General features: G+C 39.7%; 4 protein-coding genes across 5 annotated transcripts; 3 read left to right on the top strand and 1 right to left on the bottom strand.

Annotated features, from left to right (window-relative positions):
- Positions 1-2,573: 2,573 nt before the first annotated feature.
- Positions 2,574-23,190, bottom strand: LOC135482543 (galactose-1-phosphate uridylyltransferase-like). Its single transcript, XM_064762661.1, has 8 exons — positions 23,093-23,190; positions 22,204-22,449; positions 21,668-21,846; positions 21,226-21,405; positions 20,679-20,811; positions 5,873-5,956; positions 5,041-5,195; positions 2,574-3,496 (listed from the first exon to the last, which is right to left on the bottom strand). Exons 1-8 carry the CDS (start codon positions 23,109-23,111, stop codon positions 3,431-3,433), a joined length of 1,062 nt encoding a protein of 353 aa, XP_064618731.1. The 5' UTR covers positions 23,112-23,190; the 3' UTR covers positions 2,574-3,430.
- On the top strand, positions 5,710-11,771 carry LOC135482542 (uncharacterized). Of its 2 annotated transcripts, XM_064762658.1 has the most exons (6): positions 5,710-5,812; positions 6,183-6,545; positions 7,282-8,310; positions 9,713-9,873; positions 10,843-10,941; positions 11,339-11,771. In XM_064762658.1, the coding sequence occupies exons 2-6, from the start codon at positions 6,389-6,391 to the stop codon at positions 11,534-11,536; spliced, it is 1,644 nt and encodes a 547-aa protein (XP_064618728.1). In that variant the 5' UTR covers positions 5,710-5,812; positions 6,183-6,388; the 3' UTR covers positions 11,537-11,771. The 2 variants fall into 2 exon arrangements, with proteins under 2 accessions (XP_064618728.1, XP_064618729.1); XM_064762659.1 differs by lacking the exon at positions 5,710-5,812 and having other exon boundaries at positions 6,157-6,545.
- Positions 17,563-20,388, top strand: LOC135482544 (uncharacterized). The gene is made up of 4 exons (XM_064762662.1): positions 17,563-17,813; positions 18,885-19,009; positions 19,398-19,514; positions 19,976-20,388. Exons 1-4 carry the CDS (start codon positions 17,660-17,662, stop codon positions 20,021-20,023), a joined length of 444 nt encoding a protein of 147 aa, XP_064618732.1. The 5' UTR covers positions 17,563-17,659; the 3' UTR covers positions 20,024-20,388.
- A 237-nt stretch (positions 23,191-23,427) lies between the features above and the next one.
- Positions 23,428-25,610, top strand: LOC135499379 (cytochrome c oxidase subunit 5A, mitochondrial-like). Its single transcript, XM_064790127.1, has 5 exons — positions 23,428-23,575; positions 23,939-23,961; positions 24,127-24,231; positions 24,565-24,720; positions 25,036-25,610. Exons 1-4 carry the CDS (start codon positions 23,497-23,499, stop codon positions 24,715-24,717), a joined length of 360 nt encoding a protein of 119 aa, XP_064646197.1. The 5' UTR covers positions 23,428-23,496; the 3' UTR covers positions 24,718-24,720; positions 25,036-25,610.
- Positions 25,611-25,890: the final 280 nt, after the last annotated feature.

Here is a 25,890-nt window from a genome sequence, read left to right as displayed (position 1 = left end):
TGTCAGAGAGACCACACTAAATCTGACTCAACAAACTCATTGCACACTTAATTTGACACACCAAGCTAAAGGACGTCCTGGCACAGATTGTCCAATATGTCTAAGGGACACTACTCTACTTTGGCACATCAATCTTTTAGGACCAGGAACCGATTTTCCAGTGCTTGAGTAATTAATTGTCCTTGAGCTTACATTCTACTTTGGCATAACAGCCTGTATAAGCCTATGGACAGTGCCCAAGAGGCCGACACTGCTTTGGCACATCCAGCCTAAAGGACTAGGGACTGATTGTCCATTGCTGGGATGATTTATTTTTGAGACTACATTCTGCTTTGGCACATCAGCCTATATAAGTCTAGAGACAGATTGTCCACTGCTGGGGTGATTTCTCCTCAAAGATGACCCACTTGGGACAGGCTGGCTGTTGCTGTGATGGGCTTTGTCCCATCCAGCCTATGACTAGTGACATAGATAGTTCATTAACTGGGGCGAACTGTCCTACTGGAGGCACTAGTGATAGAATATTCATTGCTGGGCTGGTCCTAGATATGACAATCGGACACATCCAGCCTATGGAAGGTGAGGAAAGATTGGTTCTTACTGGGGTGATTTATCCAATGGACATGTCAGAGTCCACACTAAGTCTGATTTGCCAAGCTCATTGCACACTTAATTTGACACACCCAGTCAATGGTCGTCTAGGGACGGATTGTCCAAAGTGTCGAAGGGACTCCACTCTGCTTGGACACATCAATCCTATAGGACTGGGAACAGCAGTGTTGGAGTAATTTGTCTTCGACGTTACATTCTGCTCTGGAACATCCAGCCTGTATAAGCCAAGGGACAGACTCTCTGTTGCTTGGTGACAATTATTCTGGGGACAATTTGTCCTCAGATTCCATCAGTAGTTGTGTCCAAAATGCCCAAGAGGCTGACCCTGCTTTGGCTCATCCAGCCTAAAGGACTAGGGACAGATTGTCCATTGCTGGGATTATTTATTTTTGAGACTACATTCTGCTTTGGCACATCAGCCTGTATAAGTCTAGAGACAGAATGGCTGTTGCTGCGATTTCTACCTGATGAAATTTCCAGGAGACTACACAGGGCTTTGTCTCATCCAACTGAAAAATAAGGGATATATTGCCTGTTGCTGGGATGATGAGATTTGTTCAACTGGATGAAAAAGTCCAAGACTCCACTCAGCTTTGGCACATCTAGCCTATATAAGACTAGGGACAGATTGTCCATTGCTGGGGTGATTTGTCCTCAAGATGATCTGCTTGGGACAGGCTTGCTGTTGCTGTGATGGGCTTTGTCCCATCCAGCCTATGACTAGTGACATAGATAGTTCATTTACTGGGGTGAATTGTCCTACTGGAGACACTAGTGATAGAATATTCATTGCTGGGCTGATACGTCCTTGATATGACACTTGGACACATCCAGCCTATGGAAGGTGAGGAAAGATTGGTCATTTCTCGAATGATTTATCTATCCAGTGGACATGTCAGAGAGACCACACTATATCTGACATGCCAAGCTCATTTAATTTGACACACCCTGTCAAAGGACGTCTTGGGATAGATTGTACAAAATGCCCAAGGGACTCCACTCAGCTTTGGCACATCTGGCCCATAGTACCAGGGACAGAATGTCCACTGTTGGGCTGGGTGATATGTCGAATAGGATGCATAGCACAAGACTCCACTCTGCACTGGCACATCCAGCCTACAGGAAAAGGGAGGGATTGTCCATATCTGGGGGGATGTGTCCCACTGGGCAAAATGCCCTTGAGAACACACTCAGCCTCGACAGATACAACCTTAAATTGAGTCCGAGGGAAGCTTGGCTGGGACTGGGGTAAGTTGTCCTCTGGGATAAAATACATCCAGCTAATATAGGCCAAGGGATAGATTGTCCATTGCTGGGTGATTTGTCCAACACAATGGAACATCCAAGAGATTACACTGCTTTGACACATCCAGCAGACAAGTCTTGGGATAGTTTTGTGCTGCTGGAATGATTTTTGTCTTACTGGATGATTGTTCTTATTGGATGATTGTCCTTTGACACATCCAACCTATAAGAATGTGGGGGTAGATTGTTCATCGTTTGCTTATGGCGTTCTGTCCCTCATTATGAAATGACCAAGAGAATACAATGCTTTGACACGCCCAGCCTACCAGGGCGATTTGTTAAACTGGACGAAATGTCCAAGAGACTACACCTGACTTGGTCACATCAAGAATAAGCTGGTCCAGGGGTAGATTGTCCAATCGGGGGAATTTGTCTTACTGGGCGATTGTCCTTAGAGACTACATTCTCGTTAGACATATCCAAGCTAAACAAGTCAAGGGACTGATTTGCATTCTGCATGCTGGAGCAATTTTTCCAGTTGCAGGAAATGTCCAGCCTTCGTTGAATAGTCACGGGGTATTCTGTCTGTGTTCATATGGTGATTACCTATTGGGTGAATTGTCCTCGAGGTTAAAGGGACATTCTTATCGGAACACTCCAATAAGAAAAACATACTTATTTACTATTACCATTTAATATTTCAATATAAAACCTTCACCAGTTATAGAAACTCACACTGAAAATACTCAGACATCCAGCATTGCCTAAAAAAACTTAGTCTAGAATAAATCTTTTTAGATAGAATACGAAGTGATCCTCTGTTTCAAATAGTGGAAAATGGACTTATGACATCACTAACATGATGATTAGGATGCAACAAACACTTTTGTTGAACATTTTTTCTGTCAGATGTCAATGTTCAAAGTTTTTCACACTGAGCACTTGCAAACATTGACTCAAGATGTTGCTTCACTGTCTTGTACAGAAAAAGCAACAGAACATATTTTTGGTGTGACGCTATTGTCGTCTTGCATTTCACTGAGGGACTCAATCCCATCTACTGTGTAAACACAGTTGTAAGTGAGTCATTGGTTCCCATTCAAAATCAAAGATGTCACTACTGAACACATGAATAGGTTTTTGAGGCTACCACCACAGATATGTAGTTTTTTTCCCAGCAATTCCTGATGCCAACGTCAATTCTATTCAATAGAAACGATGTCTGAGACTTAAGGGGACTATACTTTGTTATTGCAGTATTATTAGGGCACTAAAGTTATATATGTTCTGTAGTAGACAGATACTGTAATTATATATTGGAAACTGTTATTAATTGGTCTCGAACTCTCCCGATTCTAAATTATAGAAGGTACCACCCAACACCTTGTTCATACATGATAGAAACTGAAAAGCTGACTTATTATGACCCTATTACAGAATGCATGCCGTCCTTTGTGGTCCTTCTGACATTACACAAACAATGAACAGGTCGCCGACAGGCTCTTTTTAAAAATAAATAGAGCCTGTCTTCGACCCAATCAATTAGACTACATGTAGTACTTTTTAAACTGAATCAGCTTGAGGCACCCAGTTTGTTCTTGTAGTGGACTTCAGACAACACTTGTAGTTTCTCAGCAGCCTGAAAGTGAAATGAAATTGATGAAACAAAATGCCATGAAATTCAATTCATTATGTCTTCCTAGTATCAAAATGTGTTGTGGCCTTATGTGGCCATGATGAAGAGGGATGAACATCCTGAGCAAGTAAGTATCAAAATGTTTAAAAGACGTCACTCTTAGAAGCAAAATTTTGATGGTTCAATGGTGTTCTGTAATTACAGCAACTCTGAAGTAGTGGAAGCAATATACCTATATTTCTTGACCATTGTGAGGAATTACTTCTGACCATCAGAGCCCGAGTCACCGAAAATAATGCTGGCTAGTATGAATCTATATCATAATACTATAAGGCGGCTCGCTAAAGTGCCATTTGGGGGTCGTGTTTCGTCTCGAAATTTTGCACGTTTGCAGGTGATATGTTATCCTGATGCAACGTCATGTTTATTTTCGGAAATTTACTTCAGCGGAGCAGTAATGAGGGATTTTTAATCGGACACAGTCAATTCTCCTTACCACTCGCGGAAGCCAAGTCATTGCTGTTTAGTTATGCAGGGGATTAATGAATCACCTGCACTCCCTGTGGGGTGACTAACACTACCTGTTGAACGGCTGGCTGTAGGGGGGTGATTGGAACAGCCTGTACACGCGTTGACCTGCTGAACCAAGGTTAATGTTATTTTCAATCCACGATTGTAGGTCACCTGATCTTCGAGATTTCGCGGGGAAAGAAATTGTAAACAAACGTATGTGTGCAGTTCAAATGTAAACAAAAATGTATTTTTGGTACTTTCGGTTGCTGGACTTGGGTTTTCCCGCAGTAAGGAGCTGGGGTCAAATTGGTGGTCTATTGTTTATGGGTGCTGTGTTAGCCAGAGCTAACCCGTGATAATGAAGGTTACCATGGTATGTTTATGTGCTCACCACAGCTCTCAATACTTGATCTGAAGAGGCGCGCTGAACCTGAAATGGCCTTATCAGGGAGCTGCTCACGGTGCTGAACTTCTAGCTTGCCTGTCCAGTAAGTGCCTTGCCCGAGACCTGGCTACATGTAGGAGGAGCACGCATTTTAAAGTTATAGGCCGACATGTGAAGGCCTATCTGGGTACTCCTTCTTCTCCGTATAAAAAGGCGCATATTGCTGACTAAGGAACGAGGCATTGCCTCATCATCTCTATCGGACCAACTGATATACTTTTATATGCACGCATACAGCACGCCACAGCTAGGTTCGAGTCTGTGGACAAATGGTTGGTTTAATTTGTCTCTTCGATATGGCTCCTTTGATATTGCATTAGATGTTTATTGCAATTCAATCTATTCAAGGTATAGCCCATTTGAACCTGCCTGCGCCACGGGTACAATGCTAGTAAACAATATTTCTGTCTCCTGTTTGGTAATGTGATAACTTGTAATTGGGATTTTTCCATTTTTTCACGTTTATTCAAGTGAGGGAACAGCAAAAATTGAATCTAGCAGTGATAGAGTCATAAATCAGACTTTTGTAACTCTTAATTTGCTAATTTACATCACAATTCATAATTATGAAATGCTTGAAGGCAAGTACCTGCTCTGCTGTAAGATCTCTCTGAGGCTCTGCGAACATTTCAAACCCCACCATGAACTTCTTGATGGTAGCAGACCTGAGGAGGGGTGGGTAGTAATGGGCATGCAACTGCCAGTGATTGTTGTCTTTATCTCCTAAGTCTCCAGTCGGGGCTCCTGAAGTGAAATCCTATTATTACGATTTATATTTTTGCCAAGATATATAAAATGTATGAAGATAAATCAACATTATAAATATCATTGCCATAGTGCCTGGATCTAAGTACTGGCAGCCCAAGAATTCAATACAAATATACATTTTTTTGCGGCAGCATGCCAGAATGCTTTGAATATATCATAAAGACTTAATTAATCATCTGAAATATTCCCTAGAAATTCAAAATTTTGCATAAGTAATTAATAAAGTCCTAGGCCACAACGCCTAAATGATGATGATGATGATATATGTAAGTATTTATGAAACTGTGCAGGTATGAGTCATGAACAGATTTCAAATTAGTACTTTTAGTATATGGTGGTATTTCAAATATGCTACTTTGCAGCTATAATTATTATCCCTCATCCCCATCATCATTATTGGGTATGTTGCCTGGGTATAGCTAGGTATGTTTCCTTTCCTTTTGGGATGTCAACACCTGTCACCTCTGAGGTCCCAGGTTTGATTCCCGGTCAGTTCCGATACACTCATGAGGGCGACACTCTTCCACTGTGTAGGTTTCCTCCTACTAATATTACGATCGTCACTACCGTTTATAGAGCAAATAATGTCCCAGGTGAGAATGTCCCGGCTCTCAACTCAATATTTATTTAAATGTTTCCTTCTACTTTCTTACCGTGCCAGCCCATGGAATAAGGGAAGGAAGATTCAAACAGATTGTCATACTTGGTCAGCAGTCTCTTCATTACATCAGCCAAACCTGAAAATAGAAAACAGTTTCAGGTGATAACTAGTAGTTATCTACATGAAATACCTAGATTCAAACCCGTTTATCAAGAGCAGTTTCAACTGATGGAATATTTTGAATGATGACTAAGCCTATTGCACATATGCACAAGCACACTTACATTAGAGAGGCCTCTGGTGTTGAAAAGATTTCCATAATCAATATTACCACCTGTTTCAAGTAACTGCGTGTTTTGCAGACAGCAACTACGGAATAACACGTACTGGTAATAATAACGACAGCCAGAGAAATATTCATCATTAATACAGAAGACATTCTCAGACAATAACCTACAACAAAATACAGCAGCAATAATCAACAGCGGGAAGCCTCGCATTTGGAGAAGTCCTCCGGCAGACATTACCCGGTAGTCTACCAAGAGCTCAAGTGGAGCATAAACTTGAGATGAAGTTCTATAGTGTCCTATTATTGTTGCTAGCATTGGTCGTTGCGGCCAATGCTTGGCCATTTGGAGGCAATCCCTTTGGCAAGGGTTTTCCATTTGGAGGTAATGATAATGATGATGATGACAAGGGCGGATTCTTGGGCAACATCCTTTCAGGTAAGAATTTTCAATCATGGTATTTTGTTATTCATGATATTAGTTTGGGGACATTTTTACAAGATTTAAGAAATTGGGGTTGGACAAGTTTCGCACACATGCCAATGGAACATGGCTAGCCAAGTGATAAACATTTCCAGCAGAATAACTTGGCCACAAATCACACGTACAGGTAGGCACCTATACACAGGTTATTATGGCCATAACAACCAGACAAGATGTATCGATTCATCATCCAATAATGTTTTTCAGATATATTTGTTATTGGTAACGTGTGTTTGATATATTAAGTGCTGTAGATACGGATCAGATAACAGACATATTTGACATACAATAACATTTCAAACTGAGCAATATCCTTGTGTTTTTTTATGACACTTTTCAAATATGTACATCCGCAAACAAGCAAAGGTACTGGGCTTAATTGGACAGGATATTTATTTCAGTGGATATACTCTTACTATAGATTTTGTGAGGCTCAAAAATGCTGAACAGAAACCAATATATCACTTTTAATCATTCTACTGTTTAGGGTAACCATGGGATTAACGGAATTGTGTATTTTTTAACGCCTAGTATACTCTCATATCTCATAATCATGTTGCCTTGTTTACACAGTCAGCTATTCTCATGTAGAAGTTCACATCTCATTATCTTTGACAAATTTATATATGTTGGGTTCACCTAAAAAGTTTTTGGGCATTTATTATATTGTTATGATATTTTTTCCACACAGGCATTAAAGATACTGTACATAAGTATGAAAAATCCATTAAGAAATTGGGGGAAATGTATGAAAAATCCATTGAAAAATTGGATGATAAATTTGAAAGATATTTTGATACAGTGGGGGATAAGGAAGAAAAGTGGATAAAACAGTACAAGAAATTCATGAAGAAATTGGGGAAAAAGTATCATAAATTTATGGGTAATCTGGGAGAAAAGTACCAAAAATTCACAGCCAAATTTAAGAACAAATACGAATATCAAAAACTCAACAAATTTTTCAGGAAGTCAATGGCCAAGTTGAAAAGAAAATATGGGAAATCCACAACTAAATTGGAAAGAAAACAACAAAAAACACTTGAAAAATTCAACAAAAAACAAGCAAAAACCAAATCCAAATTGGACAGAAAGTACAGAAAATCAATGCACAAATTGAGGAAATTGCATAGAAAATTAAAAGGCAAATGGGAAAAGAAATACAGGAAAACAATGGTCAAATTGAGCAAAGAGTATGAAAAAGACAATCGGGCAAAATGGGAAAGAAAGTATAGAAAAGCGATTCACAAATTAAAGAAAGAGCAAAATAAACTCACAGCTAAGTGGAGGAAAAAGTACCAAAAAACAGTGGCTAAGTTGAGGAGAGAGGATACCAAATTGAATAACAAGTTGAGGAAATCCATACACAAATTGAATAAAAAGAACAGAAAACACAAGGCCAAATGGGGAAGAAAGTACAGAAAGGAAATGAAAAAGTTGAGAAGGAAGTATCGAAAATGGAAGAAAAAGTCTAGAAAATCTTTAGAGAAACTGAGAAGAAAGTTTGAAAAATTCATGGAGAAATTAGAAGAAAAGTATGAAGAAACCATGGAAAAATGGGGAGATAAGTATAAAAAATTTGTGGCAAAATCGGCGGAAAAGTATGGAAAATCCATTACAAAAAGGTACAGAAATTCCATGGAAAAATGGGGGAGAAAGTATAGAAAATCTATGGCCAGGCTTGGAAAACATTTGGAAAAGAGCCTCAGAAAAGTAGGATCAGGCAAGATATCCTTTTTATGGGATGTTATTTTCAAGGGCGGTGTACTTTAAACCTTGAAATATTTGCAGCCATTTCACAAAACCTCAACTTAGGCCATTCATTTAATTCAGTGGTTTGAATACCGACTTAACTCAATTAGATTTTCTTTTTCACAGTCAGATGTAAATGCAGAATATGTGAAAATAAAAGGCACGCAAACATTTCAGGGTTTACAGTTTCAGTAGCGGTATTGGCCAATGTGACATGAAGGTTGTGGGTTCAAAAGCAGTGCTGAATACATTGCTATGCTGCAATATTATGGGATGCCATAAAGCATGGGATAAATATCGCATATATTTCTAACAAATGCATGAATTTCCTAATGATAAAACCATCTTATTGAACAACTGATGAGAAAACATTTCAATCTAAAAAATGAAGGAGTTTATGGCCCAAGTTTCACCAGTGAGCTTTCTTTTTTTTAAAATCAGGGTATACTCAGCAATTGGGTATGGTCTCAGCTTGGTGCCTTGGCTGATTTGACCAATTGGGTATGGTCTCAGCTTAGTGTGTCAGATGATCTGGCAAATTGGGTATGGCCTCAGCAAGGTTTCTCAACTTTGTGATCAGAAGGTTGTGGGTTCAACATCTGCTGGCACATATGCTTGTGTCCTTGGGCAAAATCTAACCAATTAATTGAATGAGATGTAAAGTAGTGATTCCAGCCAGTGTACTTTGTGACTGACACAGAGTCAGATCGTGCAGAGATGAAAATGACACCTAAAAATGCAGTCTAAATCCCTCTGTCTATTGCATGCACTGCAAGCGATGTTACTTTTGGCCTGAACTGGAATTAGCTCACGAGTGGCAATGTAGTGAAGCTGAGTAAGCTAACTTATTATCTCAGCTATGTGGTGAAAGGTTGTGGTTTACTGGCTGTTCTGCTAAGTAGCATGTGACTGGGCAAATCTCGCATAACCCTTTGAAATATGATGGCAGGGGTTTCCACTGTCTGGTGACCATCTGACTCTGCTGGGGACTAAGAAGGGTCCAGTGAAGATGCAATGTACTTTTGTTGAAGACATGGCTTCAGGGAAAAGGTCTTATTAAGTGTTGATAAAGCATGAGAAGAAATAAGGCTGGCAAGATTATCTGATGTTGATGAAGCCAAGTGGTGAAAGTTTTGGCCTTGCAACGGTACGCTGCTGGTGATTTTACAAGTGACTTTAGACAAGTAATTTTTGAATAGCTGTCTCAGGAAAATGTCTTAACAGAAACAGTGCCGCCATCTGATACACCATGATGGCCTCTTGTCATGCGATGGTTTTTACTTTGCAGTTCATCCTATTAGAAATTTATCAGTGACAGTGTGATAACCCATTGCTGGCGAAATAATTCGACATCTACCTTTTTCTTTCTACAGGCATCGGCAAATGGGGTGACAAGTTTGGAAAAAGTATGACCAACTTTGGTAAGGACTTGTCCAAGTCTATCGAGAAATCTGCCAAAGCAGCAGCAAAGGATGGCAAAAATTTCAATAAGTTGATAAACAACCCCAATAACAGGAAGACAGTCAAGGAGACGGTAAGAAAATCATCTCTGCCGAATTCTGATGGCTGTGGATATGTGACGCCGCGACATGGCCTTGTGTGCCATGACATTTTTACATTCATAGATGTCTTGTGACATGAAAACTTCCTTTTTACCTTTTTCAAGAAAGAAAACTGCACTAAAATCCCCATTGACAAATTATATATTAGCTTACATGCCAAAGGGGAAAGTGTGCAAAACTTTTGAATAGTCAAGTCCCATCTTGAGTCAATAGTGCATCCATCAAATTCAACTGACAGGTGTAAAGTGCAGTAACTCAGAGCAATGAATAAACTGAATAGTGTCAACCACAATTTCTCTCGATACTTGTAAATTATTTATAGCTCATGTGTTCTCAGCATCTTCATATCACATGTTGTCAAATAAAAAGTATACTGAGAAGTCTGCTGACAAATAGACCTACATTAATTTACTAAAACACCATCTCGAGTATGTACACTGCGTACTATTGGCCACAGTAATCCAAACTGTTACATCTTCCCTTTAGTTCTATTGTCCAACCACAGTCCCTATAAGTCTTTGGTTTATAGAACTTCCACCTGAAAAAACCGGATGGCAGAACTGCACTCAACTCTGTGCACACCTCGTCCCTTAGCTTGCAGGGTAATGCTAGCTAATGAAACATTTCCCAAGCCAAGCTGGGCTTCAGGCTGCCCGGTCTATACCAGGTGCAGGCCAAGGGTACAGTTCACTTCAAAAATCCTGCTGTAGCAAGAGTTTAATTGATTCCATTGGGAAAAATGAGCAGGTGATAATTGACATATTCTAGTTGTAGCTAAATGAGTAAGCGGATTTCAAAATTTTCTTTGGAAATAAGCAATATTCTGCGCTAGGGTGCTTATCTTGAATGGTAATAATTTGCCTGGAAGCGTGAAGAGGTGGGGCTCAGATAGAGAATAATTGAAAAATCACTTTCCTGACTTTACCACGTGAATTTTTCAGACTAAAATTGTCAATGGACAAGAAATAAAGACCAAAAAGACAAAGATCGTTGCTCCAAATGGACACACAATCGAAGAGATTGTCTCGATTAACTCTAGGGTGAGCTTTTATCTTTTCTTCTTTACAATCAATTTACATATATTATAATTCAGATAGCTGTTATTTTTATAAGTGGTCGAGGTTTGGTTATTGACGAATAGTATGACAGTCATTTTTAGTTGACAATTCGTCACATCGACAAAACATCAACAAATCTAATTTCATTATTGATTATCAGTTGGCTTACCAGGTATTGATCTATTCATCACCATGGAGAATGCAATTTTTTATTTGGAAGCGAGGATTTAAAAGGGTTTTGGCTGATTGTCACCAGGAATGATAATGTTTTCCTTCAACTTAGGTTATTTTATGGGAAGCAGAATTAATTATCTGTATACAATTTTACCAAGCATGTGAGTTTCCCTTTATTTCATTTGCGTTATTTGTTTTTCAACAGCCAATACAATCAAAACCAGAAACTGATTCACCTCATACTGAGAGGCCAGAACCAACAACAGAACAGACGGAACCAAATACAGTGGAACCGGAGCAAAAGATGGTGAAATCAGAACATGAGCATCGCGACCAAAAGCTCAGGTTTCTCCCTCACCAAGGAAGAGCAGTGCATGTCTCTACACGCTTGAAGAAAAAATAATTCATTCCGCGCCAAAAACACTGATGGTTCCGAAAAGAGCCTGAAGACACAATTTATCCTGCGCCAAAAACTATCCTAATTTTACTGACAATATATAGCAAGTGACACACATATTGTATAGATGGAGAGTTTGTTTGTTGTATGGATGTTTGTTTCTAGTCTACAACTTGTATAGATGGAAAGGCTTCATCACGTGGAATGAATAAAATGTCTATATGCAGACAGCCTTGAATTACTAACAGTCTTGAGAATCAATTGGTTCTTGAACCAAAACATTCATCAACTGCATGCAGTCTGAAGACACAACTCATCTAGACCATGAACTAAGCAGCAATCATCAACAGCCTGGAAAATTTCTGGAAAGAGATGGGAAACATTCGTCATTTACATGTGTAAAATAAACCTCAATTAAACATTCATTTCATAGCTATTTTCCATATTGGCAGGGAACATTCCTTGTTTGCTTTAATTGGTATTTGGAGATCTGCTTTTCGAATTGTGATTTTGGTAATCAAAAGGTTAGTGGCATGTATTGGTTGGTTTCCAGTCTGTTATTTCTGGAAAAGTTCAACACTCCGACCCCCCCCCCAAATGAACAATTATTCAAGTGGAACTGGGCTTGAATTCAGTCGAGTATAGCATCATCCAGTACTGCCCAGTTCAGCTGTAGCCTGTCCCAGTATACTCCCTAAAGGAATTTGAATCAGCGCCCAAGTCAGTAGAAGTTTGAACAAATTGTCCACATTTTAAAGCCAGTTTGCTCATATAAGTGCACGAGTTCCTATGAATTCGTAATTCGTATGTGTACTGAAACTGTTGTTCCAACTTCTGCCAATAGTGGCCATAGTATTATGATGGACCCCGGTGCGATGGGTATGGTGAGGGACCTAATTTCACTGCAGTAACATGAAGATGAAATAGTATCTTGAAATGCTTTTTTGCCAAACAAGCTAAGAAAAAGTCATTTGCTTGCATGTTCCTAATAATACGAGTTGATATAGTCAAAATGACCTTTTTGTTCCAAACAGAACGGCAAGCCAGGGAAAGGAACAGCAAAAAGTGCAACTTCAACCAGCAAGAAGACTTCGAGACCAAATAGTCAATCATTCCAGCAAAGTGGATCATCACACTCTAGTCCTTCACACATTTCCTTCTCTAAGCCATCACCAGTCGAACATGGTTTGTCACAACATGGTTCTAATCCATTTTCCTTCTTGACAGATGACAGCTCAAATGAACATGTGTCAGTGGCTGGGGATGGTGATGACGACAGCTTTAATGAACATGGGTCAGTGGCTGGGGATGGTGATGATGATGACAGCTCAAATGAACAGTGGTCAGGGGCTGGGTATGATGATGATGATGACAGCTCAAATGAACATGGGTCTGTGTCAAATGATTCTGATGATGATGAGAGCTCCAATCAGCAGGGGTCAGACACAGATGGCTTTGAAATCTCTCCATTTGGGAGCTCTAGATCATGGCTAAAATCAAGATATGGGTCAGTGAAACCTAGTTCAAAACTACCTTCATTGGGGACCTCCAGATCATGGCTAAAATCAAGATATGGGTCGGTGAAACCAAGTTCAAAACTACCTTCATTGGGGACCTCCAGATCATGGCTAAAATCAAGATATGGGTCGGTGAAACCAAGTTCAAAACTACCTTCATTGGGGACCTCCAGATCATGGCTAAAATCAAGATATGGGTCGGTGAAACCTAGTTCAAAACTACCTTCATTGGGGACCTCCAGATCATGGCTAAAATCAAGATATGGGTCGGTGAAACCAAGTTCAAAACTACCTTCATTGGGGACCTCCAGATCATGGATAAAATCAAGATATGGGTCGGTGAAACCTAGTTCAAAACTACCTTCATTGGGGACCTCCAGATCATGGCTAAAATCAAGATATGGGTCGGTGAAACCTAGTTCAAAACTACCTTCATTGGGGACCTCCAGATCATGGCTAAAATCAATATTTGGGCCAATGAAACCAAGTTCTAAACTGTCATCATTTGATGATGATAACAGCTCAAATCAACATGGGTCAGCAGCTGGGTATGATGATGATGATGACAGCTCAAATGAACAGAACGGCAAGCTAGGGAAAGGAACAGCAAAAAGTGCAACTTCAACCAGCAAGAAGACTTCGAGACCAAATAGTCAATCATTCCAGCAAAGTGGATCATCACACTCTAGTCCTTCACACATTTCCTTCTCTAAGCCTTCACCAGTAGAACATGGATCTTCGCAATATGGTTCTAATCCATTTTCCTTCTTGACAGATGACAGCTTAAATGAACATGGGTCAGTGGCTGGGGATGGTGATGATGATGACAGCTCAAATGAACAGTGGTCAGGGGCTGGGTATGATGATGATGATGATGACAGCTCAAATGAACATGGGTCTGTGTCAAATGATTATGATGATGATGAGAGCTCCAATCAGCATGGGTCAGAGTCAGATGGCTTTGAAATCTCTCCATTTGGGAGCTCTAGACCATGGCTAAAATCAAGATATGGGTCAATGAAACATAGTTCAAAACTGCCTTCATTAGGAACCCCCAGATCGTGGCTAAAATCAATATTTGGGCCAATGAAACCAAGTTCTAAACTATCATCATTTGATGATGATAACAGCTCAAATCAACATGGGTCAGCGGCTGGGTATGATGATGATGATGATGACAGCTCAAATGAACAGTGGTCAGGGGCTGGGTATGATGATGATGATGACAGCTCAAATGAACATGGGTCTGTGTCAAATGATTCTGATGATGATGAGAGCTCCAATCAGCAGGGGTCAGAGACAGATGGCTTTGAAATCTCTCCATTTGGGAGCTCTAGATCATGGCTAAAATCAAGATATGGGTCAGTGAAACCTAGTTCAAAACTACCTTCATTGGGGACCTCTAGATCATGGCTAAAATCAAGATATGGGTCGGCGAAACCTAGTTCAAAACTACCTTCATTTGGGACCTCCAGATCATGGCTAAAATCAAGATATGGGTCAGTGAAACCTAGTTCAAAACTACCTTCATTGGGGACCTCCAGATCATGGCTAAAATCAAGATATGGGTCGGTGAAACCTAGTTCAAAACTACCTTCATTGGGGACCTCCAGATCATGGCTAAAATCAAGATATGGGTCGGTGAAACCTAGTTCAAAACTACCTTCATTGGGGACCTCCAGATCATGGCTAAAATCAATATTTGGGCCAATGAAACCAAGTTCTAAACTGTCATCATTTGATGATGATAACAGCTCAAATCAACATGGGTCAGCAGCTGGGTATGATGATGATGATGACAGCTCAAATGAACAGAACGGCAAGCCAGGGAAAGGAACAGCAAAAAGTGCATCTTCAACCAGCAAGAAGACTTCGAGACCAAATAGTCAATCATTCCAGCAAAGTGGATCATCACACTCTAGTCCTTCACACATTTCCTTCTCTAAGCCTTCACCAGTAGAACATGGATCTTCGCAATATGGTTCTAATCCATTTTCCTTCTTGACAGATGACAGCTCCAATCAGCATGGGTCAGAGTCAGATGCCTTTGAAATCTCTCCATTTGGGAGCCCTAGACCATGGCTAAAATCAAGATATGGGTCAATGAAACATAGTTCAAAACTGCCTTCATTAGGAACCCCCAGATCATGGCTAAAATCAATATTTGGGCCAATGAAACCAAGTTCTAAACTGTCATCATTTGATGATGATAACAGCTCAAATCAACATGGGTCAGCGGCTGGGTATGATGATGATGATGATGACAGCTCAAATGAACATGGGTCAGGGTCAGGGGCTGGGGATGATGACAGCTTAAATGAACATGGTTCAGCGGCTGAGGATGATGATGAAGACAGCTCACATGAACATTGGTCAGGGGCTGGGGATGGTGATTACGACATCTTTAATGAACATGGGTCAGTGGCTGGGGATGATGATGATGATGACAGCTCAAATGAACAGTGGTCAGGGGCTGGAGATGGTGATTACGACATCTTTAATGAACATGGGTCAGTGGCTGGGGATGGTGATGATGATGACAGCTCAAATGAACAGTGGTCAGGGGCTGGAGATGGCGATTACGACATCTTTAATGAACATGGGTCAGTGGCTGGGGATGGTGATGATGATGACAGCTCAAATGAACAGTGGTCAGGGGCTGGGGATGGTTCTAAACTGTCATCCTTTGGGAGCTCCAGATCATGGCTAAAATCCCAACGAGGAAGAAAGAAACTTGGTTCTAAAATCAATTCTCGTAAGTGGGGCTAAAATCTCAATTTGCATCCTTAAAGTCTACTTCTAAGAATATTCCACAAATTTCCATAGATTGCACAGGGTGTATAACTTTCACATCATGCATGTAGTTTGTGATAAAAAGAGATGTTTCAGAACTGACTGTAAAAGAGTTGGTGAAGGTATTTTTTATCATGTATCATCAAATTTTCTTAAATACTTTAAGGTTGGGGTTCACATCCAGCCAGTACTTTTGACAAGCGGCGATCCTCTGAACGAATGCAATTGACCATAGAATATCCGAACAACTATAGGCAGTGGCGGAATTACAATAACAAAACTGTAATTGGCAGTCGGCATGCAATATTGTCAGATATTTGTTACAGGTTTTCTTTTATGGATGAATATTTTTTTTAAATTATTGTTGTACAACATAGCCATCTGTGCATTCCAGATTTAAATAATATTTGGGTGGAAATAGGCAATATTCAGAATTTATTGAGGCCATTCATTTATTTATACAAATTAAATGGAATGTATTTTTGGAAAAAAACGGATCGTTAGCATTAGCACCTGCACGCACCATGCCTCGATGTATAAAGAGTCCAAATCAGAAACACCAAGTCTGCAGGATTGTTCAAATCTCAAATTATGACCTCTAATCAAAAGCTAATCAACTCTATTCTAATCAGTCAAAATTGATATTTTTTATGCAGAATGGGAGTTATCGATCTTTTTGTTCGAAGTGCACAATAGATGTGTCATAGCTGAACCCCAGCCTTAACAGATTACCTGTATAATGATTTAACCAACCGTTTATCAAAACTTCATCATTTTTATTAGAAAGTTACTTTTAATCTGTGAAACGTTTTCGAAAATAGAGGTGAACCCGCCCAGTGCTTTTATTTTAAGTGTGAGGTGATTAGTGTCGAACCTGACCTCGGAAAAAAATGCAGTGTCAACTTCGTGTCTTTTGCTAGCATGAGAAGGGGGAGTATAGGATTGACACTTGCCGCTGCATTCGGATGCTTATATAACTGTATGGTCATGCATCATGTTCAAAACAAATTGTTGTAAGCATCGCAAAATTGTCATTTGAATTTCTAAAATGTCTCTACATTCTAATTCCATGTGCAGATTCTCATTATGGCTATGCAAATAAAGTCACTGACATTTTACACATCACATCGTCCTTTTTTGAATTTTATTTCTTCAATAAGGAAGATGTATGACCACAAGATTTGCTTCAATTATGAGACCATGCACACATGTCCTCTTGAAGATGATATGTTCAGTTCTGTACCAATCATAAAAGAACATTTCGTAAGTCCTGTAACCCCTCAACAGGCATGAAATGGCTACTTCTAAAGGACGGTCTCAAAAGGAATTAGGAATTTATGCTCCCCATACTCAGATATCAAACGACTTGAGTCCAGTGTCGAGCCCACTCTATTTCAGAGTGTCCCCCCCCCCTTAGATCTGTGCTCTTGCAACTGCAGCATCAGTGGCATAGTGGTTGGCTCATAATCAGGAGGTTGTGGGTTCGACTTGTTTCGATTGTGTAACAGACGTCACTCAACCACTTAATAGCGTCGACACAGTCTATACCTTTAGCAATAAGTCATCAATTTTCAAAACCAACAAACAAGCATAGAGCCATATGAGCATAGAGCAACCCTGAATAACGAGGTATGGTAAATAATATTTTGCAACATCATTTGGTTTATTCATGTTGTCACATGTCAGGACATATGGTGCATTGGGATATAAATACAGGTGGACCAGAGCAGCGGAAAGTTCTGGTAAGATCGAATCTCTGGAGTGAAACAGAAGCTGCACGGCGCAACAAATTTGACTGTCAGTGACTCAAACAAGGAAAATGAAGCTGTTCCTGGTGACGCTAAGCATTTTGATCTTTGTTAGCCTGAGTGAATCCCGCTCCCTGAAGAGGAGGGATGATGGTGATTTCTTCCACAGCCCCTTCTTCCACAGCCCTTTCTTCCACGATGGTTTTTTCCACAACATGAATCTCGGTAAGTATCAGGTTTTTATAACGCTAAATTTATATATCTACAGATCTAAAAGATCTAACAACTCCATACATGTACTTTATTTTTCATCATCTTTGACAATTTCAAACTAAGAACCTGTATAAAGTCTCTGTTGTTTTGGACTTTTTAAGAAGTAAATGACCTTTCGGACCGCTGCGCAAAAACTGCGCTGATTTCTTCAAAATGTGGTTTTTCTTAAATATAATCTTTAGAGCCTAAAGGATTTTCACATATCTGTAACCATGGTTATGAAAATACATATTTGTATGCATTATGGTATAGATTGTGTGTCAATAGTATAGATTTTGATCTGGCCATAGATGCCAGGAGTGGGACTTATTCCACTACGCACAAAGCCCTATTTTATAATTTCAACAGGTGGGACATTTTTAATTTATTCATAAAAACATTATAAAAGGGAATGAGGTTTCATTGCGTATGATGAATGTATTATTGAATTGAATGTTTCCAAACTAAATTATGGGATTTAAAGTGTTATTCTCTTGGCCAATTTGTTACAAAGGTGATTTCATTATCTTGTTTACAAATTGACATGCCTTCTTCCTGTTATTACAAGTTGACAGGCTAATTAGATGGGAACCCACATCAGTGACCAGATGCAAGCGACAGCAAAGAAATGGTCAGTTAATCATCACAGGCAAAGACGGTGAAATCAATCAGACTGATAAATCACCAGTCTATGATTTTTTTTGTTTGACATAATCTTCTGCAAAAATATTGTCCTTGACAGGGCTTGAATTCAACCAAGTAAAGGCAACTGCAATGCAGCAGTGCTCTCTTCATTTCCTTGGCGCTCCTATATCATGATTCCCATTCAGGATGACTTTTAAAATTCAGGGCCTGGTTGTTCAAAAGAAATTAAACTATATTAACTTAACTTGGCATTTTTTCCTTCAGTTATTAGCCCTCAAACGTTATTAAGTTAAAGGCAGCATTAGTGCCCGAACTTATTTTTTTATAACCAACCCAGGATGACATGATATGATTAATTTATAATCACTAAAGAATAGTCTCAATCATTGTATATTTTAGGCTTTGCTAATTTCGACAAAGAGATGAAAGACATGACGCAGAAAACGAGAAAGTCAGTCGCTAATGTCCTGGACGTCAGCGAGAGTACACTAAAACAGCCCAACTACAAGAACAGCAAGACAGTGGTAAGCAGCTCTTTGTGACCCCAGAGTGCCTTTATGTCTTCTGTGTCCAGAGTCGTTTTGAAGAGCTGTAATACACATATGCTTTGTCAGTCAAGAAGCACTACAGAAAATCTGCCATTGATATCATCTAAGCCTGCTGCTTAGTAGCTGGCCAAGATTCACAACATCACTGTTCACTTACCCTCCAAGCTCAAGCACAACAAGGTTACTCTGATGCAATCTGAGTCACGCTAAGAATAAATGGCCAAAACAAATTAGTCATTTTGACGAACCATCCTTTAAGAGCAATCAACATAAGTGAATCATGTTGATAAACATTTTTAAACATCATATTGATTAAACTGAGTATAAAACGACGTGTCTAACTCTTTAACTCCTGTTATTTCAGATAGGAAAGGAGGGCAAATGGCACACGAAGACACATGCTCGTGTCGCAAATGAAGCCGAGAAGACACCGCATTCATCATTTAAATCATCATTTATGTCATACAGCAAATCTGGGGAGGTAAGACAAAAAAGATTAAAGTTTTTATATACACTGAGTAGATCCTCTCTAAAAGGACACATTTGGAACCGAAAATTGCTGTCCTTCATGGAGTCTTCAAGAGTACTTTTGTGATTACCAAATTGTATGGAAATAACCCATTTCATTATGGGACCAGAAACAGTGTCTCTTATTATAAAGGGTGCTGTGGTATTCAAAGGAGGTTCCACTGGAAGGAACATGATACATGTACATGCAGCACAGTGGGTCACAGAGCTGGTCTGTCGGGGAATATCGGCTGGAACCAGGGTGAAGAGCTTTGTACCTCTGGCTGAGCCAGTGTAGATTCCGAGGAAGTTCTTATCCCTTGCTCTTCAAATCCAGCACAAGGGGCAAATGCTTAATCTGCCCTGGACAAAATTTTCACGAATACAATATCCCAGGTTTCAGCATTGGCTTTCTCCTCTTTCTTTCATTTTCAGATGCACAGCAGTACGGGTGGTGGCAAGACGGCCAAGAAGCATGTCTAATGCAAGCAGCCCAGGATCAAGTATATAAATCAAACCAACAAAACCAAACCTTATTTTCCTCATCTTTGTACAATTTCATCACCTAAAGGCTGCAGGCCGCTTCGTGACATCCACCGACCAGAAATTGATCCTGCGTGATCGCTACCGGAAGAGGACGATTTTGATGATTCTGATACAACCTACCATTTCGCAAAGCCCAATTATTGGTAGACTGACTAACTGACGGACTGACTGACTGACATACAGACACCACTTTCAATCGATAGCTATTTCTGACATAGCTCCGCTGGCAAAGGCTTTTATTTTATGGGTACTCTTTATTTCTGTACTTTTCTCAATGGACAATAAACTTGCTTCTACTCAAACTATTCTTCATCGATTCTTTTTTATGAAAGTATACAGTTCGTCTAAAGGCAACCATCTTAAAGTATAATGCCTGCATCATTCGGGCTCTGGAGCACAAACCACGCAGCAGATTTCTTTGCAGTTGCTGAACTTTAAAATGGAATACAGGTCCTTTCAGTAGATTTTGAAATTTTGTTGGTGGGTAGTATTGCAGTGCCATCTAGATGTCACTAGAAAAAGCAAGGTCAGCTCATCAATACAAGATGACCATCAATTAATGAGTCAAAGCATAGCATCTCAATCAACTTACTCTCTTTTTCCTGACTAGTGAGTTCTTGGAGTCTGAGTACATGACGTTTCGGGAGTAAGATGGTTTCATACGGCCAGAGAGCCCAGTATGGGACAACGCACAACCAATGGTCATTTGAGACAACTATTCGTTCCTGAAAAAAGTGGACATTTAGAATGGTGGTAGTAGTCATTTGTTGGAAACTGTGGGTGAGGTGTGGGAGGGTGGGGGGAAGGGTTAGGGGGGCAAAGGGCTTAATGAAGAGAAAGCTGAGCACGATCAAGGTAAAGTTACATCACATGAGACCAGTTTGGGTTTTTTAAAGTTTATCCTGACTGATGAATCAGGTGATAGCACCAACAATTTTCACATCAACATGTCGACAAAATAGTTTCATCCTAAACATGCTAAATAAATGCACCCATTTGTGATAATCAAGAAGACTCTAATACTGCATAAGCTGTTCTGTAGTACAGAACAGCCGTACCACAGCTGAGAAGCTCTTGGGTGGATACTACTGCCCAGTACTTGTGCACAGGCATATATAGAAAGAGCAAAATCAATATACTTTATTGGCCATTTCTTGTTGCACATAATCCAACAGCATTGGTTTTTTATATTTTTCATAGTATTCTCTTTGCGTTTTGTCTTCAATGGAAGGCATCTTTGGCAGATATCCACAGGCCCAGACCTGGCAATGTGGGTGTGCATTGGAGCAGCCCATGACATCACCTCGGTTTTCGAAAATCTGAAAACATAAATTTTTTGACCAATGTAAATGTTATAAAATCATCGAAAACAACAAACCTTTATCTGAAGTTTTAGATCTTTCAAAAAGATAATTTGATGAGTTTAAGACAAATCATGCAGAGCACCTATTTTTAGGGCCGAGACCTTTCCATCACCTTTGGGCTTTTTATATATGTAACTTTCACAAGTTCACTTTTGAAGGTGATAACAATACGATCATAGTTGGGTACAGTCCAATGAAATCTGCTGTGTGTACTAGCCTGAACCCATGTTTGCTTCTTTCCCAAATCCTCCATGATATCGATCCAACCATCAATAACCGTCTTGATCTCAGGCAATGACATCAGGGGGAGGGTCACATCAGAATGCGGATGGAAGCACATCACTTGACAAGTCCCAGAGGCAGCAGCTGATTGGAATAGTGGATTGTTACTGGGTTCTGTAATTTGGAAGGTTGTAAGCGTTTATTTTTTAAGACGTTTGTACAACACTCTCAAAGCAACTTAAGTAGACATGACCAGCTTTCTTATAATCATATAAAGATGTGGCAATTCTACGTCAATCAGTGATTGATATAGCTTAACTGTTTAACCTGGGCCTCCGCTATAAAAGCAGACGGTGTACAGATCACTTACCTAGCTGTCCATCTTTACCAGTGTCCAGCCAGCATCACTTCAAAACGTCCAAAGTCAAAGCTCCTTCATAAATCAGGGCTGAGCATGGCCAGTGCTAGCTGCCCTTTAAACATTCAACATGGTGATTATTAATGTAGTCTCTTGATGTTATAAGGGCTCACCTGGTTCGGGACAGCCTTCCATAAGAGCTGGGAAATCATTTGTGAACAAGAAGGTACTCTCATAGTTTGGATTAACATTTCCGTTAGGCCTTGTGCTTCCAGGGCAAAGAGGATTCTTTGGATCGAACCTTGGAATGTCACCACCAGGGGGCTTCTCCATCTTTCCTTGCCAGGGCCTCTTAGTGCGATGCGGAGACACTAGGACCCATTCATCTTTCAGCGGGTTATATCTCCTGTGCTGATGTTCTGAAGAAAAGAAAGGACAACAACATTTTAAAATTGTTGACATCAAGAGGAGACATTACATTATTCAAATTCACTTGTCGAGAGATGGATCTCGTCTTATCATGTCAAAATTTCGTTTCCTGATTTATATAGACCTATCAGTATCACCACTGCGGCGCCTCAGTAACAGTGGTAGATCCAGAAATGTTGATAAGTGGGGTGCATCCAAACCTGGAGAGCCCGGATGGCGATGGTATGGTGTGATTATGGAAATGAGGGCCAGGGGCGGGTAGGGTTGAGGGCGAAGGGAAGGGGCCCGGCCGGGGGGGGGTTAATGGGGGGGGTATACCATAGAAAAATTTAGATATTTCGGTTCAACATACTAAAATTTGTCTTTCTCGGACATCTGAGGATTCATAAAACATGATATGCAACAGAAGACAATAAATGATACACAATACACACATGACACATGCAACTGGTTGTCCGACAAAGCGGACCATACTAAATTCTTTATTAAAATGTACATAGGCGCTCGGAGTATTTAATTTCTAATTTCGGACAGACACTTATTATTTGTTTCAAAAACGATCAATATTCATTTATGACATGTATTTTAAAGATACATATGATATTATTATATTATTTTTATTATGTAAGTAACCTTTTGGGTCAAAAGACATGTTAGATGATGGAAAACCGTTGAAAATAATGCTTTATTTATGTTCCACGAGCAGACGAGCAGACAGCTTCTATTTTTTTAGTTCCAGTTTTGAGTTATAGGAGGCTAAATGAGGGGATCGTATCAAAAGTTGAAAAAGTCAAAAGATTCTATCATTATTTCAGGGATATTCCTTGCAATTCATTCAGTTAGATAGGACTGAAAAATAACATCTGCTTCAACACCAACTAACTTTGTCAAATATTTAATGTTTTGAGTAGAAGGGTATATTTTCAGCTTTGTGATGCGATTGTTGAAAAAGTGGTCTGCATACTTCATTCAACGTCCTTGACGCCATTTTAGAAAATCGACGGGACAATTTCGATTTCTGGTCGCAATATAACACCATGTTTCGTGCCGTTGCCCAACGCTTATCCTCTAGTCTAACTGCGGTTGCTAGGAACAATGTACAGAGACAGTGTTTAGGTATGTCATGTCAATTTTCCCGCTGTTATATTACGTTGATCACCGAGTTTGCCAGCACGTATTTCCTTGTTCAGTGCACTGATTCGTGTACAAATACACTACGGTAATGCACATGATGATACACGACCAAAATGCACATTGAGATTGAGTGGATTGACACATCTTCAAGTGATGAGGATGCTTGGTTTCAACACTGTAAACCCCTGGAAGCCGAAAGTGTGCGCAAACTAATAACGTCGTCATGGTCACGCTTGTTAGTCACTCAGTGTCATTGGTCGTTGGTCATCACTCGACTCGAGTACTCTCACTCTCGCATTAAGCATCTTGATAGAGATTTCTACTTCAGATGAGGTTTCTGCACAGTCAAGACATATAATTATGTTAAGGTTTGGCGATAGGTACCACTTTGGCTAGAACCTGAAATCCAAAATCAATTAGATCTAGTGAACTATTGAGAGGTTCTGTATCTCTACCAACCAATCTTGGACACATTTCCTTGTTCACAATTTAGAAAGACTTTTGATATCTCTTGTTCTTGTGTGTCATTCCAGGGATATGATCTGGTACCAGAACCAAGGATTATCATTGCCTGTTTGCGGGCGTGCCGGCGAGTAAATGATTATGCTCTAGCTGTCCGATATCTAGAAGCTGTACAAGTAAGTCAAAGATATTTTGTGGCCTTTTGTTTGTTAGGCTTATATTTTATTATTTGAGTGTATTTTGGCTTTCAGTGACTACCGCTGCTTGGTGGGGTGTTGTCAATTCAAGTTATTTTGATTGGACCAACACAAAATCAAAAGCCTCGGTAAATGATTTTGAAAATTTAGGGCTTGATGTAAAATATATTCATATAACACACTTGGAATACGCACTGTTATTGTCTATGCCAGATAAAGGGGGGCGACAAGAATAGGTGAGTTTGATGGGTTCACTTTTTACTGGCAGATACATTCAATTACCTGATCCTTTGTCTTTATTGTTGTTTTCAGGACAAGTGTGGCCCCCGCCTAAAAAAAATCTGGCCATATATCCTTCAAGAAATCAGACCCACCCTGGATGAATTAGGTATCAGCACCCCAGAAGAGATGGGATATGACAAACCTGAGCTTGCTCTAGAAGATGTAATGGATATGCATGGATAGATGGTAAGGAAACTGGTTGTACTTGTTATGGCAAGTCCTGCACTTGTCATGTCAAGTCCTGTGCTTGTTATTTCACTAGTCAGAAAAGTGTTGTAATGAATTAATTGATATTCAAAAACTTAATTGAAAAGAAAATTGCAGAAAGTTGTTCTTGGTAAACTGTCTCGTAAAATGCTCTTTAGCTTAGCCAGCGATCTTATGTGATTTTAGGATGATCCATATGATATTCAAATTAGAAAATAAAGCAAATGGCTTGGATACTGAGAAAATCCTTTGTCAAATCAAATTGATGTTAAATATCTTTCCCTTCCATTTCAGATCAGTAATAATTAGGATAAAGAATTTATTCAAGAAAGTGTCACAGGAAAGAACAGATCTTTCACTCTTCGAAAGTGTCTAATAACAGACTGGACTGTGTTAGCGGTGTGACTGTGTGACAATAAACATTTGACAAGGTGTGATCTCTGTACATATAAATAATGACAATGAAAATCATATCTTCATTCTCAGTTTCCTTTGTGAGAAACGAAATCAACCTGGTCACTTTTGTGCGAATTAACTACGTAACCTCAGCTCTTTTGGAGTACAGCATCCTTTGATATGTGTACATGTATTATAAATGAAGTCACCCAATTAACCTTAGTATGTAGTATTGATTCATCTTGTCTCAATTTCAACACAACAAATTTTTATTTCATAAGAGAAAAGTCTCTTGAGATATGAACAGGTCAAAAACAAAACATTGGTTAAAAAAGATTAACTCTGTTGTCAGGCCTTTCAATTTCATACAGTTTACAGCCTTTGATGCCATTAGTATTGTTAGCATTGATTCCAAATATTTGAAAATGTGTGTGTTGTGAAATGTTTGCCAAATATACCTGTATCATATCGGATATGCGTGTTGTTCTTTTTGTACCACTGTTAATCAGTCTGAGCATTACATGTATAAGAGCTGCGAGAAAATGTGTGTGTAAGTGACACGCACTTATTGCCTGTTCCTTGTGACCGCTACCTTTCCAAGATGTTTAAGTGAGTACTATTTCCTGAGGAGAGATTGTCTTCAATTTCCAATACAACCTGATGATGCTGAGACGAGGATGTGACTTGCCTCGGGCTTGATTCTGTCTGTGGGGGATGTGAATAGCGCCTAGTGAATGCTACTGAAAGTTTCAT

Source organism: Lineus longissimus, chromosome 2 (assembly GCF_910592395.1).
Source record: "Lineus longissimus chromosome 2, tnLinLong1.2, whole genome shotgun sequence".
Lineage (NCBI taxonomy): Eukaryota > Metazoa > Nemertea > Pilidiophora > Heteronemertea > Lineidae > Lineus > Lineus longissimus.
Note: the sequence above shows the minus strand (reverse complement) of the source record. Positions and strands in the feature narration are given on the sequence as shown.

Coding starts and splice junctions, on each gene's coding strand:
- LOC135482542 (XM_064762658.1), top strand. CDS start 6,389: ATGAAGTTCTATAGTGTCCTATTATTGTTGCTAGCATTGGTCGTTGCG. Junction 6,546..7,281: donor CTTGGGCAACATCCTTTCAG/GTAAGAATTTTC, acceptor TTTTCCACACAG/GCATTAAAGATACTGTACAT. Junction 9,874..10,842: donor GGAAGACAGTCAAGGAGACG/GTAAGAAAATCA, acceptor TGAATTTTTCAG/ACTAAAATTGTCAATGGACA.
- LOC135482544 (XM_064762662.1), top strand. CDS start 17,660: ATGAAGCTGTTCCTGGTGACGCTAAGCATTTTGATCTTTGTTAGCCTG. Junction 17,814..18,884: donor TTTCCACAACATGAATCTCG/GTAAGTATCAGG, acceptor TGTATATTTTAG/GCTTTGCTAATTTCGACAAA. Junction 19,515..19,975: donor CATACAGCAAATCTGGGGAG/GTAAGACAAAAA, acceptor TTTCATTTTCAG/ATGCACAGCAGTACGGGTGG.
- LOC135482543 (XM_064762661.1), bottom strand. Junction 21,406..21,667: donor AGAAGCAAACATGGGTTCAG/GCTAGTACACAC, acceptor TTATGTTTTCAG/ATTTTCGAAAACCGAGGTGA. Junction 20,812..21,225: donor AACAAGAAATGGCCAATAAA/GTATATTGATTT, acceptor CACTTTTTTCAG/GAACGAATAGTTGTCTCAAA.
- LOC135499379 (XM_064790127.1), top strand. CDS start 23,497: ATGTTTCGTGCCGTTGCCCAACGCTTATCCTCTAGTCTAACTGCGGTT. Junction 23,576..23,938: donor TGTACAGAGACAGTGTTTAG/GTATGTCATGTC, acceptor GTTTCTGCACAG/TCAAGACATATAATTATGTT. Junction 23,962..24,126: donor AGACATATAATTATGTTAAG/GTTTGGCGATAG, acceptor GTGTCATTCCAG/GGATATGATCTGGTACCAGA.